Source organism: Rhinoderma darwinii, chromosome 7, assembly GCF_050947455.1.
Source record: "Rhinoderma darwinii isolate aRhiDar2 chromosome 7, aRhiDar2.hap1, whole genome shotgun sequence".
Lineage (NCBI taxonomy): Eukaryota > Metazoa > Chordata > Amphibia > Anura > Rhinodermatidae > Rhinoderma > Rhinoderma darwinii.
In genome coordinates, this window is record NC_134693.1 from 1,857,996 (window position 1) to 1,875,581 (window position 17,586).

The 17,586-nt window shown below is 53.8% G+C and overlaps 1 protein-coding gene across 1 annotated transcript in view; it reads right to left on the minus strand.

The window, feature by feature from the left end:
• The window catches only part of MAST2 (microtubule associated serine/threonine kinase 2), a 101,018-nt gene extending 90,113 nt beyond the window's left edge, over window positions 1–10,905 (minus strand). The window contains exons 1-2 of the mRNA XM_075832039.1: window positions 10,677–10,905; window positions 3,250–3,397 (exon numbers count right to left, since the gene is read on the minus strand). Coding sequence (XP_075688154.1) covers window positions 3,250–3,397; window positions 10,677–10,805 — 277 coding nt within the window. The 5' untranslated portion in view covers window positions 10,806–10,905. The remainder of the gene's footprint in view (window positions 1–3,249; window positions 3,398–10,676) is intronic.
• Between the last annotated feature and the right edge of the window lie 6,681 nt (window positions 10,906–17,586).

Sequence of the window (17,586 nt, forward strand, 5' to 3'; positions counted from 1 at the left end):
GACCGGGCGTATGGTGAGAATACATCTCTGCCGAACTGCAAGAAAATTATGTCATCCGACGAGACATCGACCACCTGCCTCTACAGACAGTCGAAGAGGGGGCAGAGGAGGTGCCCAAACACGTGACGGCAGGGTCCCACTACACAGGGCTTGTCCGTTACCATGGAGACACATAGATCTGCGTAGAAGCTGTAGACATTTAACGGGAGATTCCATAAACGGACTCCTGTACTTTTAATACCGCAATTTCTCAACACCCCCTCACTCAGCGGTGCCCCCCACTCATGTGATCAGCGTCCTCACTCACGTCTACATGTTCCCTCTGAATGGTAAAGTGATGTGGAATAGGTTAGCGCTATATACCGTATATTTCCGACTATAAGACGCAACCAGGTTTTAGACAACAGAAAATAGGAAAAACTTTATTTACAAAGAAAGAACTATTGGTTAAAAAAATATATTGTTCAGTTTCACCAAATTCTGAAAGCCATAAATGATATTTCTCCATCGTTTCCGCGCTGCGGGGGCTTATTTCTTGCGGGACGAGCTGTCGTTTTTATTAGCACCATTTTTTGGTACATACGATTTATCACTTTTTTGTCATTCTTTTTAGCGCTATGGTGACCAAAAGACAACGATTCTGGGGTTTTAAATGATTGTTGAGTCAAATAAGGATATATTTTAATAGTTTCAGACTTTTACGGACGCAGCGATAACAATTTTTTTATTTTTACATTGTGCTTGGGGAAAAGTGGGAAATGGTGTTTTTTTTTAACTTTCCATTTTATTTTTTTTACACACCTGAAAATGTATTTAACTTTTTTTTTGACACACATTTTATTAGCTCCCCTAGGGGACTCGGTACAATACACTGCAATACATGGATGAGGTACGGAAACAGCGCAACTCGCTGAGCTACGCTATTTCCGTAACGCCCATAGTAGTGAATGGCAGTTACAGAAGCAGCGCAGCGTGCGAGCTACTCTGTTTCCGTAACTACTATTCAGTTCTATGGGAGTTACGGAAATAGCGTAGCTCGACCATGTAACCAGGAATGAAGTGGCCGGAAGACAGCGGAGCCGGGTAAGATAGAACTGGGCTTAGGGGGCCCCGTTCTAGAGATAGATACGGGTCCCAGAGGTGAGAGGGTCCCAGAGGTGAGACCCGCATCTATCTGACATTTATGACATGTCCTGTGGATATGTCATAAATGTCCTTCATGGGAAAACCAATATAAATGCCACGGTCGCTATTGACCGCAGCATTTAACTAGTTAAACGGCCAGGAAAAGCGCCATAACTGTTCCTAGCGGTTCGTGCAGCGTATCACAAGCGGACACCTGCAGTGTATGGAGCGGGCGCAGCACGAGCCCGCTCCATACATCATCCCCTCCCCGCTCCATGATGTGCTGGCACATCACGGGTAAGGAAGGGGTTAAGTAAGGAGCAGTCAGGGGGTCCGGCACCGCCGGGTCCCCTGACTGCCGACTAGAAGACGCAGGGACTTTTTAGCAAGATTTATTCTTGCTAAAACCTGCGTCTTATAGTCCGAAAAATACGGTAGATAAATAAAGATTCGATTATATACACTGGACGATCGGGACAATCATCAAGCAGCTTCATGGTTTTATTTTAAATGCTTTGAAAGAATAAAAAAATAAAAAAACTAGATTGCAAAATTCGACAGACCCTTTAAAGGGACTTCTAGATCGATGTAAATAAAGGTTAAAGAGGCTCTGTCACCAGATTTTGCAGCCCCTATCTGCTATTGCATGTGATCGGCGCTGCAATGTAGATTACAGTAACGTTTTTATTTTTAAAAAACGAGCATTTTTGGCCAAGTTATGACCATTTTTGTATTTATGCAAATGAGGCTTGCAAAAGTCGATCTTACCTGCAAACGCTGATGCTGCTGCAGAATCAACTGTAGCCTCTGGTGCCGATGTGGCCGTCACGATGCAGGACCTGTGAGTGACGTCACAGATCTGCACTGTCAGAAGCTGGGCGTTCTGAAGAGAAGTGGATGTTACTTCTCTTCACAGCGCCCAGCTAGTAAAAGTATTAAAAACGCCCCGATGTACGCACATAATACACGCCCCGATGTACGCACATAATACACGCCCCGATGTACGCACATAATACACGCCCCGATGTACGCACATAATACACACCCCGATGTACACACATAATACACGCCCCGATGTACGCACATAATACACGCCCCGATGTACGCACATAATACACGCCCCGATGTACGCACATAATACACGCCCCGATGTACGCACATAATACACGCCCCGATGTACGCACATAATACACGCCCCGATGTACACACATAATACACGCCCCGATGTACGCACATAATACACGGCCCGATGTACGCACATAATACACGCCCCGATGTACGCACATAATACACGCCCCGATGTACGCACATAATACACGCCCCGATGTACGCACATAATACACGCCCACTTGGACTTTTACTTTTAAACACACCCACTTGGACTTTTGCAAGCCTCATTTGCATAACTACAAAAATGGTCATAACTTGGCCAAAAATGCTCGTTTTTTAAAAATAAAAACATTACTGTAATCTACATTGCAGCGCCGATCACAGGCGATAGCAGATAGGGGTTGCAAAATCTGGTGACAGAGCCTCTTTAACAACTGAATAAGGAAAAGTTCTTCACATTTCTAATAGGCTTTGTGTTTGGAATATCCACCATTTCCAAGATCTCTGCTTGTTGCCAGTGAATGGGAGCATTCTAGAGGCCAAAATCCCATCCTGACCTAACAATTCCAACAGCTGTGTGTTTGTTACAATGTATCAGTGTAGAGAACCCTCTGAGGTAAACTCATCAGCACCACAAATCTCTCTCCTATGCAGATATGTTACAATGTATCAGTGCAGGTAATATGTATCAGTCTGGAGTCCAGGTTGTTAAGTTCAGGTTTGTCTAGAATGGGTATAATTGAAGCTGTCAGATGTGTGAGCAGGACTAGGTCAGGATAGATCGCCAGCATGTGGCCCTAAATAAGAACATTCCTATTCAGAAAATGGTGAAGAAATAAAACCCAAGAGAATGTTACAGAACCTAGAATTATAGACTGAATGGTTTTCAGGTGAGATGACGCTCTGGATGGAGATGATATAACCGGGAGACATCTAATGACACGCTGGGCTGCAAATCACTGTCCTGTCCAGGTGCGGGACACGGACTCCTCATCTGCTGTGCCCATCACTCACCTGCTAGTGAGGTGGTCAGGCTTCCACGGCGGAGCTTACAGTCGTCCTGGCTCAGCTGGCGGTGCAGCTTAACTTTGCCCGTAGAGGAGAAGAGATCGGGGTTACTCAGTTTCCTGAAGAGCAGCGGAGCCGACGGAGGAACGACATCCTGGAATATAAAGACAGGGGAGACTTACTAAGAAAAATGATGCAGTTCACGAGAAAGACAACATTTATGATGCATTTGTACGGACCTTGAGTTCTGAAAACAGTCTACAAAAATGAGGCATTTTTTGTTACAATACAGCGGAGCACAAGTACGGCCGCCATGAGGGGCTGAGCATGCCCAGGTGCCCAGCGGGAGGGACCAAATTTATCGCGCCACTTGCAGCATTTTGATACATTTGGCGCCATATCACAAAGATCACAGCTCTCTGTAGGTCTTCATATTGCCGGAAGCTTTTCCTGGCGCCACGTGTGGTACCCTGGTAATACGTACATCTTCTCACCTGGTGGAGAGATTCCCGAGCCGCGGCTGTTCTAGCGAATGCCGATAATATATAAAATAAATGATATGAAGGTGAAACGTGTCCCACTGAACCTGCAGATCTTATTACATTCATAGGAGGACAATTATTATTTCACCCAGCGTTTACCTAGTGTAGAGGGATGAATAAACCAGCGGAGGGCGCTCTATTGTCGGCTGCCCCAGACCACCCCATAACACAGCAAACATATTAGGCTTCCTTCACATCTGCGTTGGGGTCCCGTTCTGATGTTCCGTCGGAGGTTTCCGTCAGAACGGGACCCTGAGCAGACAAACTGACACCGACGGAAATCAGAGGTTTCCTTTTCCATCACCACTGATTTCAATGGTGACTGATCCGGTGTCCGTGGTTCCCGTTTGTGTCTGTTGTGCACCGGACCCGTCGTTTTGCCGGAAGCAATAGCATAGTCGACTACGGAACGTCAGAACGGGACACCAACGCAGATGTGAACGAAGCCTTAGTCACTGGAGATAAAGAAAGTAGATAACTGTCCACAGGGCGGGGTGACCGTCTATCCAGACACTATAAAACTCAGCGGTTATAGACTCCCGGCAGCGGGGGAGGGGTGCTGACGACATGGCACGTTCTTTATACGCGTTAGATCTACAGATCAGCTGTGATGCGGTGCTGAGCGGTGGTCATACCCTCCACACTGCCAGATATGAGAGCAGCCAAACAATCAACCAGCGACACTCATCATCCGGACTACTCCATGAACATGCTCATCCAGACTAGCTTATATAAGGAGGGAAAATGCGACCAGCAGGGACCTCCGGTGATACCCGTCTGTCTATCGCATCACCCCCCCCCTCCCCCCCATTACAGGCTTCACGGGGCAGTTGGGCCATATACAGACTTACACAAATACCCTGCAAATGTCTTTGAAATGATGGTTATCCCCACGCCCGTCCTGCCGGGAGCGCTAGCAAAACGCCAAACTCCCAGAACTCCCTTCCCTTTCATAGTCCAGTCCTGCAAAACACGGGACAGCAGGCAAGTCTGCCCATACATCGCACACGTCGCTGCGGCGGACGGACGGTCTCGTGTATATGAAGGTCCAGGATTATACACCTGCAGGGAGCGCAATTCTAATTCAGCCCCATAAACAACAGCAACAAGTTTGGCATTTCCAGGTCGTGGTCAGTTCCCCCACAATAATATCAGAGGCAGCACCAGTTATCAGGGGACACCCCCCCAAAGTCTCCTGACCCCCGCAGACGAACAATATGGAAATAATGAGGTACAAGTGTCGGCTTAATGTGGAATTACTGCCGAGCTCTGCCGATTACTGCGCGGGCGCACCTTTCATGTAGTAATCTCTTAATACCCGGCTAACAGCGCTCGCCACAAGTCACACACGGCTGCCGGGCGTGTATACAACTTAGAACAATGGTCTGCGGACTCTTCTCCCCCCAGAGACAGTAAACCCAGAGCGACCGCAATATCTCCGAAATATCACAGGAAGCCGATCTACAGCGTGAGCGAACCGCTCATCACACCGCAGCTTCCCGCACCTCATAGGGGTTCACTGCAGTCACCCCTACATTTTAAGGCTTGGAGTCTGACAAACGAGTTTCCTTCACAAACCTCACACATATGAAGAGCGCGTCTTTAATAAGCGGCTACACACAGGGACTGATGGAATAGATATCCGGTAAACAGAGGACCCTTCCCACAGTTTATAGCACCCCCTGGAGGAAGCATCATATGTTCTGCATGTGCAGGTCAGGACCCCCGGCCCCGGAGACCGCGCTCCTTCCAAGTACCAGCCGCTTACCTCATTCCAGACACTCTATACTGTCTGCGTCAGAGCAAAGCTGCCAAGATGGCGGTCACGTGGAAAACACAACCCACAACTCCCTGCTGTATCGGGGAGAGACCTAGATCTGTTCATCCTGAGCTGCCTGGTTCATGAATAGAACGCCAGAAATACAGCATTGTCTGGTGGAAAATTATAGTCAATCTGTCAGCCGCTGCCATTAAGGCCCTGTTCATTCACACAGAGTTTTTTTACGTTTTCTGACGCTGAAACCGCGCCAAAAAACATCCGATAATGCCTCCCATTGATACACAGACACACACAAACAAATATTACATATACACACACACAATGGATATAAAAAGTCTACACACCCCTGTCAAAAACAATCAGTACAAGATTAATAATTTCAGAACTTTTTCCACCTTTAATGTCACCCATAATTTGAACAATTCCAAAGAAAAACAAACTGAGGTGGAAAAATAAAAATAAAGAACAAAAATACTGCGGTTGCATAAATCTGCACACCCTTAAATACGTTGTTGAATTACCCTCGCTGCCTCCAGTGCTGGTTTTGCGACAAACAAACCTTATGGAATTAGGAATATATATACACACACACATATAGATACACACATACACTATATACATACACACACACTATATATACACACACACACACTTTAAACATGGCATTTTCGGGCTCGGTACCCCGGGATAATGAAGTGTTCATATGATTAGTTCAATGACATTCTTCAGAGTGTGGGGGTTGGAAAGGACAAAAAGCGAATGTGAACACAGTGATGGCGGCACTCAGGACGAACAGAGATCTCGCGGCTCACGTGACCGCCCTGAACACGAGTCTCACAAAGTGTCCACAGACTTGGATTCATTTGTCTCGTTCAACATAGAAAATAAGCTGCGATTGGTCACACACGGCGCCCACGGAGGTCTAACAGATCATTGCACTGGCACAAAAACATAAAAAAATAAGTGCACGGCGCACGCGACCCCCCAAACATGATGGGACAGCTCCTTCCCCTATACGGAGCAGGAGACTCCTCACAGTCCTGACCCTTCAGACAGGCCGCATAATTCACGTGGCACGGACGGCGGGGTGGCCATTACGTCGGTCTCGTATGGTAGTAGCCGGAGTAGTCGACGGTGGTAAATCTCGGGGTCACACAGGACTGAGCAGCGCTGACCCCTCCGGAGCAGGACTGTTCACTGACACATAAGAGGAGATCTGGCACTTTGGCAGGACGTCACTTTTCAGATTCCGTGATCCATTTCTGTTCATTTTCCAAACAATTGCCGAAGCCTCGTGTGAGAAGAACGCAGGAGAAAAGCAGGACGTGAGGCGAAGCGCTGCTCACAAACATGGCGGCCTCTTCTGTGCTCACTGACCCGCGGCCACCACACATTTCGAAGCACGGTTATAATCCGGTTACAGCTCTGGACACAAAGGCAATACCAACCTTTATTGAAGAATAAATCCGGAAATGGACGACGCCACCACCCAGGGCAGATCCCAAAGACGACGAAGAGGAGCGTTCATAAATATTGTGAGAACAGGAACATTGGCGCAACTCCCCCTATTCTAGACACGGCTCTCGTACATGGGCAGCAGTTTGACTCCACAATGAGCAGCCGCCGGGACAGCAGGCTATACCGAGTTATGATGATTTCTGGTCCCAATAATCCCGATCCGTCCCATTCGGACATCAGTGATTGGTCGAGATTTTGCAGGTTGAATTATTTCAGTATCCAATCAACACAGAGATCATCACTCCCATCAGTCAGGTTGAGTCGTGTTATAGGGAAGACCTGAGCAATTCCGCAGTGGACGCACAATGGACGGGACAGAACGGCCGCTCAGTAATAGAAAGTCAACGTCCTGTTATATCCCAGAAGACGACCGCTGTAAAAGGAGATCAACCCGGAAGGAGGGCGAGGAGCGACAAGCGGGGGTCCACTACATTCCCATCATCAACAATACGAGCACCAAATAACTACGTCGTCATAATCATCATCCGAAGAACTGAGCTACTACATTCCCATCAGATTTTAATTTACCTAGAAGGACAAACCAATACCACAACTGAAGATTAATGAGGAGTCCCATTAAAGGGCCAGTGCCCTTCTCCCAGCGACGAGGTTTCTTGATAAAGTGAATTAGAAGACGAGACCCCGACATGGGGCCACCAGACCAGTCCTGAGGGTCACTCTCCACTAATAATGGGACGCGGACAGGCAAACTGTCCTGGGACTACAAATGGGAATGCTGGGACTTGTGGTTCCACCAGGAACAGGTACTTCAAGTTAGAAGTCCCTGAGTGGCGGTGGGCAGGCGGGAAATCTTGGGCGTCACCGGTAATTGTGGTTCCGCTTGTACTGTGCTTACTTATTAACATATCACAGGCATTCACAGCATCGTCATCACGTCAGGCCCCCAGGCGAGGACACGTCCATCATAGCAGTGCAGCCGCCAACCCCCTCCCCACAATGAGACCTGACCAGCAATGAAGAGCATCAAGCGGTCAGACCAGGCGGCAGCGCCAATCATGGGGAGGAGACGGCCAGGACGCAGGTAATCACCCCACACAGGATAAATGACATCACACCCGGCAGCGCCAATCATGTGGAGGAGACGGCCGGGACCCCACACAGGATAAATGACATCACACCAGGCAGCGCCAATCATGGGGAGGAGACGGCCGGGACGAAGGTAATCACCCCACACAGGATAAATGACATCACACCCGGCAGCGTTCGGCGATCACACGTCTGCAGCACATTGCACCTATATCTGAAGAGATTCGCAGTACGCGGGGGCCTCGTGTCATGGCGGCACTATAGCTGCGGAGGAGCCGGCCGCTGCACATTGGAGCGCGCACAACCGTCATTCGTCGCTCCGGTTAGTAAATCATGGCGTAATTCTGAGGTCACATGGTCCAGCCTGGAGGCGCGGTCCTCAGCAGTCTCCTCCCACAGCGTCCTCTGTCGCTGCTGGATCAATATCACTTCTCCCCAATAGTTGTGCCTTCAGTTCCAGGATAAGCGGCGTCATCGGAGGACCCTGCAGATTCTCTGTCCCGAGGAAAGCAGAACAGAGGAGCCGCCTGTAAGATCCCAGCCCCAGCTTCACCCTACACGATAACCACGGCAGCCCCCGCTTCACCCAAACTGATCACCTCCGCAGGCCCCCGCCTGATCGCCTCCGCAGGCCCCGCTTCACCCCGCCCGATCACCTCCGCAGCCCCCGCTTCACCCCGCCTGATCACCTCCGCAGGCCCCCGCTTCACCCCGCCTGATCACCTCCGCAGGCCCCCGCCTGATCACCTCCGCAGCCCCCGCTTCACCCCGCCTGATCACCTCCGCAGCCCCCGCTTCACCCCGCCTGATCACCTCCGCAGCCCCCGCTTCACCCCGCCTGATCACCTCCGCAGCCCCCGCTTCACCCCGCCTGATCACCTCCGCAGGCCCCCGCCTGATCACCTCCGCAGCCCCCTCTTCACCCCGCCTGACAGCCTCCGCAGCCCCCACCTGATCACCTCCGCAGCCCCCGCTTCACCCCGCCTGATCACCTCCGCAGCACCCACTTCACCCCGCCTGATCACCTCCGCAGCCCCCGCTTCACCCCGCCTGATCACCTCCGCAGCCCCCGCTTCACCCCGCCTGATCACCTCCGCAGCCCCCACTTCACCCCGCCTGATCACCTCCGCAGCCCCCGCTTCACCCCGCCTGATCACCTCCGCAGCCCCCGCTTCACCCCGCCTGATCACCTCCGCAGGCCCCCGCCTGATCACCTCCGCAGCCCCCGCTTCACCCCGCCTGATCACCTCCGCAGCCCCCGCTTCACCCCGCCTGATCACCTCCGCAGGCCCCCGCCTGATCACCTCCGCAGCCCCCTCTTCACCCCGCTCACAGCCTCCGCAGCCCCCACTTCACCCCGCCTGATCACCTCCGCAGCCCCCGCTTCACCCCACCTGACAGCCTCCGCAGCCCCCGCCTGATCACCTCCGCTTCACCCCGCCTGACAGCCTCCGCAGCCCCCGCTTCACCCCGCCTGATCACCTCCGCAGGCCCCCGCCTCACCCCGCCTGATCGCCTCCGCAGGCCCCCGCCTCACCCCGCCTGATCGCCTCCGCAGCCTCCGCCTGATCGCCTCCGCAGCCCCCGCCTGATCACCTCCGCTTCACCCCGCCTGACAGCCTCCGCAGCCCCCGCTTCACCCCGCCTGACAGCCTCCGCAGGCCCCGCTTCACCCCGCCTGACAGCCTCCGCAGCCCCCACTTCACCCCGCCTGATCACCTCCGCAGCCCCCGCTTCACCCCACCTGACAGCCTCCGCAGCCCCCGCCTGATCACCTCCGCTTCACCCCGCCTGACAGCCTCCGCAGCCCCCGCTTCACCCCGCCTGATCACCTCCGCAGGCCCCCGCCTCACCCCGCCTGATCGCCTCCGCAGGCCCCCGCCTCATCACCTCCGCAGCCTCCGCCTGATCGCCTCCGCAGCCCCCGCCTGATCACCTCCGCTTCACCCCGCCTGACAGCCTCCGCTTCACCCCGCCTGATCGTCTCCGCAGGCCCCCGCCTCACCCCGCCTGATCGCCAACACGGAGCAGAAAAACCGACGCGGTGTCGCACGACCGCAACGCACGGAGAAAACCTGCAAAAAAAACGGAAACCACTCACATTACAAATGCCGGCACACGCGGAGCGGCGGATCGTGAGGTTATATAATCACGTGACGCTCCCGGTGCCGTGATAACCGCCTGGAGTGCGACACGGACATCACAGCGCGGCCTCACCCAGGACGTTATACAGTATTATAGACTGTCAGCTCCTGGGGTCAGAGTGAGAAGCACGGGCAGTGACTGGTGTGACCGCACCCCCTGCATTGTAATGGTTATAGTCCAGATAGATGGTCAGCTCCTGGGGCCAGTCTGGACTATGGGGAAGATGATGAGGGTACAGGCGGAGGGATCTCTCATTGTGATGACTGCAGATATTGGGGCTCAGCCCCGGGGCACAGATGATGACCCCTCCCCCCATAGAGTGTGAGCTCTTAGGACGGTGATAGTATAATGGCGGGAAGGGAGGATAACCCGTCAGACTGGGGGTACACGCCGGCTGTTACCTGCTCTCTGCTGCCCGCTCTTTCCTCCGATCCCACCGTTCTCCGCCGCAGTGTCGGAGCTACCCGGCTTTCCTCCATGGTGCCAGTGCCCGGCTGGGGTTTATCTTGGTACCCCCGAGATCTCCTCATGGTTGTATGCGGGTCTCAGCCGGGGGCCACCATGTCTCTGCCCGAACACTTAGTAATCATTCCGCCGCCCGACAGCCGGAACTACATCCACCTCCTGTCAGACTGCTGCAGGGGCGGGGCCTCAGAACATAGCAACAAGACTGAAAAAGCAGCGTCTGGCGCTTATTGGCTGATTTGCAATGTCAATCACACCGGTCAATCACTTTCCCGCCCATTAAACTATTATCAATGGGCAAAGCAATCACGTGACTTATCACACCTCATAAACTGTCCGACTGAAAGGTGCCGCTTCACGACGCCGCGCAGAACCGCTTCACGACGCCGCGTAGAACCGCTTCACGACACCGCCCAGAACCACTTCACGACACCTCACAGAACCGCTTCACGACACCGCCCAGAACCGCTTCACGACACCGCCCAGAACCGCTTCACGACACCGCGCAGAACCGCTTCACGACACCGCGCAGAACCACTTCACGACACCGCACAGTATTACTTGACACCTCACAGAACCGCTTCACGACACCGCACAGAACTGCTTCACGACACCGCACAGAACTGCTTCACGACACCGCACAGAACCGCTTCACGACACCGCACAGAACCGCTTCACGACACCGCACAGAACCGCTTCACGACACCGCACAGTATTACTTCACGACACCTCACAGAACCGCTTCACGACACCGCACAGAACCACTTCACGACACCGCACAGTATTACTTCACGACACCTCACAGAACCGCTTCACGACACCGCACAGAACCACTTCACGACACCGCACAGTATTACTTCACGACACCGCCCAGAACCGCTTCACGACACCGCGCAGAACCGCTTCACGACACCGCGCAGAACCGCTTCACGACACCACACAGTATTACTTCACGACACCGCCCAGAACCGCTTCACGACACCGCGCAGAACCGCTTCACGACACCACACAGTATTACTTCACGACACCGCCCAGAACCGCTTCACGACACCGCACAGAACCGCTTCACGACACCGCACAGTATTACTTCACGACACCACACAGAACCACTTCACGACACCTCACAGAACCACTTCACGACACCGCGCAGAACCGCTTCACGACACCACACAGTATTACTTCACGACACCGCCCAGAACCGCTTCACGACACCGCACAGAACCGCTTCACGACACCGCACAGTATTACTTCACGACACCGCCCAGAACCGCTTCACGACACCGCACAGAACCGCTTCACGACACCGCACAGTATTACTTCACGACACCACACAGAACCACTTCACGACACCTCACAGAACCACTTCACGACACCGCGCAGAACCGCTTCACGACACCGCACAGTATTACTTCACGACACCTCACAGTACCGCTTCACGACACCGCGCAGAACCGCTTCACGACACCGCACAGAACCGCTTCACGACACCGCACAGTATTACTTCACGACACCTCACAGTACCGCTTCACGACACCGCACAGTATTACTTCACGACACCTCACAGAACCGCTTCACGACACCGCACAGAACCGCTTCACGACACCACACAGTATTACTTCACGACACCGCCCAGAACCGCTTCACGACACCGCGCAGAACCGCTTCACGACACCGCGCAGAACCACTTCACGACACCGCACAGAACCACTTCACGACACCGCACAGAACCACTTCACGACACCGCACAGTATTACTTCACGACACCGCCCAGAACCGCTTCACGACACTGCGCAGAACCGCTTCACGACACCGCGCAGAACCGCTTCACGACACCACACAGTATTACTTCACGACACCGCCCAGAACCGCTTCACGACACCGCGCAGAACCGCTTCACGACACCACACAGTATTACTTCACGACACCGCCCAGAACCGCTTCACGACACCGCACAGAACCGCTTCACGACACCGCACAGTATTACTTCACGACACCTCACAGTACCGCTTCACGACACCGCACAGTATTACTTCACGACACCTCACAGTACCGCTTCACGACACCGCGCAGAACCGCTTCACGACACCTCACAGAATCGCTTCACGACACCTCACAGAACTGCTTCACGACACCGCACAGTATTACTTCACGACACCACACAGAACCGCTTCACGACACCTCGCAGATCCGCTTCACGACACCTCACAGAACCGCTTCACGACACCGCACAGAACCGCTTCACGACACCGCACAGAACTGCTTCACGACACCTCACAGAACCGCTTCACGACACCGCACAGTATTACTTCACGACACCGCACAGAACCGCTTCACGACACCTCACAGAACCGCTTCACGACACCTCACAGAACCGCTTCACGACACCGCACAGAACTGCTTCACGACACCGCACAGTATTACTTCACGACACCGCACAGAACCGCTTCACGACACCGCACAGAACCGCTTCACGACACCGCGCAGAACCGCTTCACGACACCTCACAGAACTGCTTCACGACACCGCACAGTATTACTTCACGACACCGCACAGAACCGCTTCACGACACCGCACAGAACCGCTTCACGACACCTCACAGAACCGCTTCACGACACCTCACAGAACTGCTTCACGACACCGCACAGAACTGCTTCACGACACCGCACAGTATTACTTCACGACACCTCACAGAACCACTTCACGACACCGCACAGAACTGCTTCACGACACCGCACAGAACTGCTTCACGACACCGCACAGAACCGCTTCACGACACCTCACAGAACCGCTTCACGACACCGCACAGAACCGCTTCACGACACCGCACAGTATTACTTCACGACACCGCACAGAACCACTTCACGACACCGCACAGTATTACTTCACGACACCTCACAGAACCGCTTCACGACACCGCACAGAACCGCTTCACGACACCTCACAGAACCGCTTCACGACACCGCACAGTACCGCTTCACGACACCGCGCAGAACCGCTTCACGACACCGCACAGAACTGCTTCACGACACCTCACAGAACCGCTTCACGACACCGCACAGAACCGCTTCACGACACCGCACAGTATTACTTCACGACACCGCACAGTACCGCTTCACGACACCGCACAGTATTACTTCACGACACCTCACAGTACCGCTTCACGACACCGCACAGTATTACTTCACGACACCTCACAGTACCGCTTCACGACACCGCACAGAACCGCTTCACGACACCGCACAGAACCGCTTCACGACACCTCACAGTACCGCTTCACGACACCGCACAGAACCGCTTCACGACACCGCACAGAACCGCTTCACGACACCGCACAGTATTACTTCACGACACCGCACAGAACCACTTCACGACACCGCACAGTATTACTTCACGACACCTCACAGAACCGCTTCACGACACCGCACAGAACCGCTTCACGACACCTCACAGAACCGCTTCACGACACCGCACAGTACCGCTTCACGACACCGCGCAGAACCGCTTCACGACACCGCACAGAACCGCTTCACGACACCGCACAGAACCACTTCACGACACCGCACAGTATTACTTCACGACACCTCACAGAACCGCTTCACGACACCGCGCAGAACCGCTTCACGACACCTCACAGAACCGCTTCACGACACCGCACAGTATTACTTCACGACACCTCACAGAACCGCTTCACGACACCGCACAGAACCGCTTCACGACACCGCACAGAACCGCTTCACGACACCGCACAGAACCGCTTCACGACACCTCACAGAACCGCTTCACGACACCTCACAGAACCGCTTCACGACACCGCACAGTATTACTTCACGACACCGCACAGAACCGCTTCACGACACCGCACAGAACCGCTTCACGACACCGCACAGAACCGCTTCACGACACCGCACAGTATTACTTCACGACACCTCACAGAACCGCTTCACGACACCGCACAGTATTACTTCACGACACCGCACAGTATTACTTCACGACACCGCACAGAACCGCTTCACGACACCGCACAGTATTACTTCACGACACCTCACAGAACCGCTTCACGACACCGCACAGAACCGCTTCACGACACCTCACAGAACCGCTTCACGACACCGCACAGAACTGCTTCACGACACCGCACAGTATTACTTCACGACACCGCACAGAACCGCTTCACGACACCGCACAGAACCGCTTCACGACACCGCACAGTATTACTTCACGACACCGCACAGAACCGCTTCACGACACCTCACAGAACTGCTTCACGACACCGCACAGTATTACTTCACGACACCGCACAGAACCGCTTCACGACACCGCACAGAACCGCTTCACGACACCTCACAGAACCGCTTCACGACACCTCACAGAACTGCTTCACGACACCGCACAGAACTGCTTCACGACACCGCACAGAACCGCTTCACGACACCTCACAGAACCGCTTCACGACACCTCACAGAACTGCTTCACGACACCGCACAGAACTGCTTCACGACACCGCACAGTATTACTTCACGACACCTCACAGAACCACTTCACGACACCGCACAGAACTGCTTCACGACACCGCACAGAACCGCTTCACGACACCGCACAGAACCGCTTCACGACACCGCACAGTATTACTTCACGACACCTCACAGTACCGCTTCACGACACCGCACAGTATTACTTCACGACACCTCACAGTACCGCTTCACGACACCGCACAGAACCGCTTCACGACACCGCACAGAACCGCTTCACGACACCTCACAGTACCGCTTCACGACACCGCACAGAACCGCTTCACGACACCTCACAGAACCGCTTCACGACACCACACAGTATTACTTCGTGACACCGCACAGAACCGCTTCACGACACCGCACAGAACCGCTTCACGACACCGCACAGTATTACTTCGTGACACCGCACAGAACCGCTTCACGACACCGCACAGAACCGCTTCACGACACCGCACAGTATTACTTTGCGACACCTCACAGTACCGCTTCACGACACCGCACAGAACCGCTTCACGACACCGCACAGTATTACTTCACGACACCGCACAGAACCGCTTCACGACACCGCACAGAACCGCTTCACAACACCGCGCAGAACCGCTTCACAACACCACACAGTATTACTTCACGACACCGCGCAGAACCGCTTCACGACACCACATAGTATTACTTCACGACACCGCACAGAACCTCTACACGACACCGCACAGTATTACTTCACGACACCGCACAGAACCGCTTCACGACACCGCACAGTATTACTTCACGACACCGCACAGTATTACTTCACGACACCTCACAGTACCGCTTCACGACACCTCACAGAACCGCTTCACACCGCACAGAACCGCTTCATGACACTGCACAGTATGGCTGGGTTCACACGAGCACGTTCGGTCCGTAATGGACGGAAAGTATTTCGGCCGCAATTCCTGGACCAAACACACTGCAGGGAGCCGGGCTCCTAGTATCATAGTTATGTACGACGCTAGGAGTCCCTGCCTCGCTGCAGGACAACTGTCCCGTACTGTAATCATGTTTTCAGTACGGGACAGTAGTTCCACGGAGAGGCAGGGACTCCTAGCGTCGTACATCACTATGATACTAGGAGCCCGGCTCCCTGCACTGTGTTTGGTCCAGGACTTGCGGCCGAAATACTTTCCGTCCATTACGGACCGAACGTGCTCGTGTGAACCCAGCCTATTACTTCACGATACTGCACAGTATTACTTCACCACACCGCACAGAACCGCTTCACGACACCTCACAGAACCACTTCACGACACCGCACAGAACCGCTTCACGACACCGCACAGAACCGCTTCACGACACCGCACAGAACCGCTTCACGACACCGCACAGAACCGCTTCACGACACCGCACAGAACCGCTTCACGACACCGCACAGAACCGCTTCACGACACCGCACAGAACCGCTTCACGACACCGCACAGAACCGCTTCACGACACCGCACAGTATTACTTCACGACACCGCACAGAACCGCTTCACGACACCACACAGTATTACTTCACGACACCGCACAGAACCGCTTCACGACACCGCACAGAACCGCTTCACGACACCGCACAGAACCGCTTCACGACACCTCACAGAACCGCTTCACGACACCGCACAGTATTACTTCACGACACCGCACAGAACCGCTTCACGACACCGCACAGAACCGCTTCACGACACCGCACAGAACCGCTTCACGACACCGCACAGAACCGCTTCACGACACCGCACAGTATTACTTCACGACACCTCGCAGAACCACTTCACGACACCGTACAGAACCGCTTCACGACACCTCACAGAATCGCTTCACGACAGCTCACAGAACCGCTTCACGACACCGCACAGAACCGCTTCACGACACCTCACAGAACCGCTTCACGACACCGCACAGAACCGCTTCACGACACCGCACAGAACCGCTTCACGACACCGCACAGAACCGCTTCACGACACCGCACAGAACCGCTTCACGACACCGCACAGAACCGCTTCACGACACCGCACAGTATTACTTCACGACACCTCGCAGAACCGCTTCACGACACCTCACAGAACTGCTTCACGACACCTCACAGAATCGCTTCACGACACCTCGCAGAACCACTTCACGACACCGCACAGAACCGCTTCACGACACCTCACAGAATCGCTTCACGACAGCTCACAGAACCGCTTCACGACACCGCACAGAACCGCTTCACGACACCTCACAGAACCGCTTCACGACACCGCACAGAACCGCTTCACGACACCGCACAGAACCGCTTCACGACACCGCACAGTATTACTTCACGACACCGCACAGAACCGCT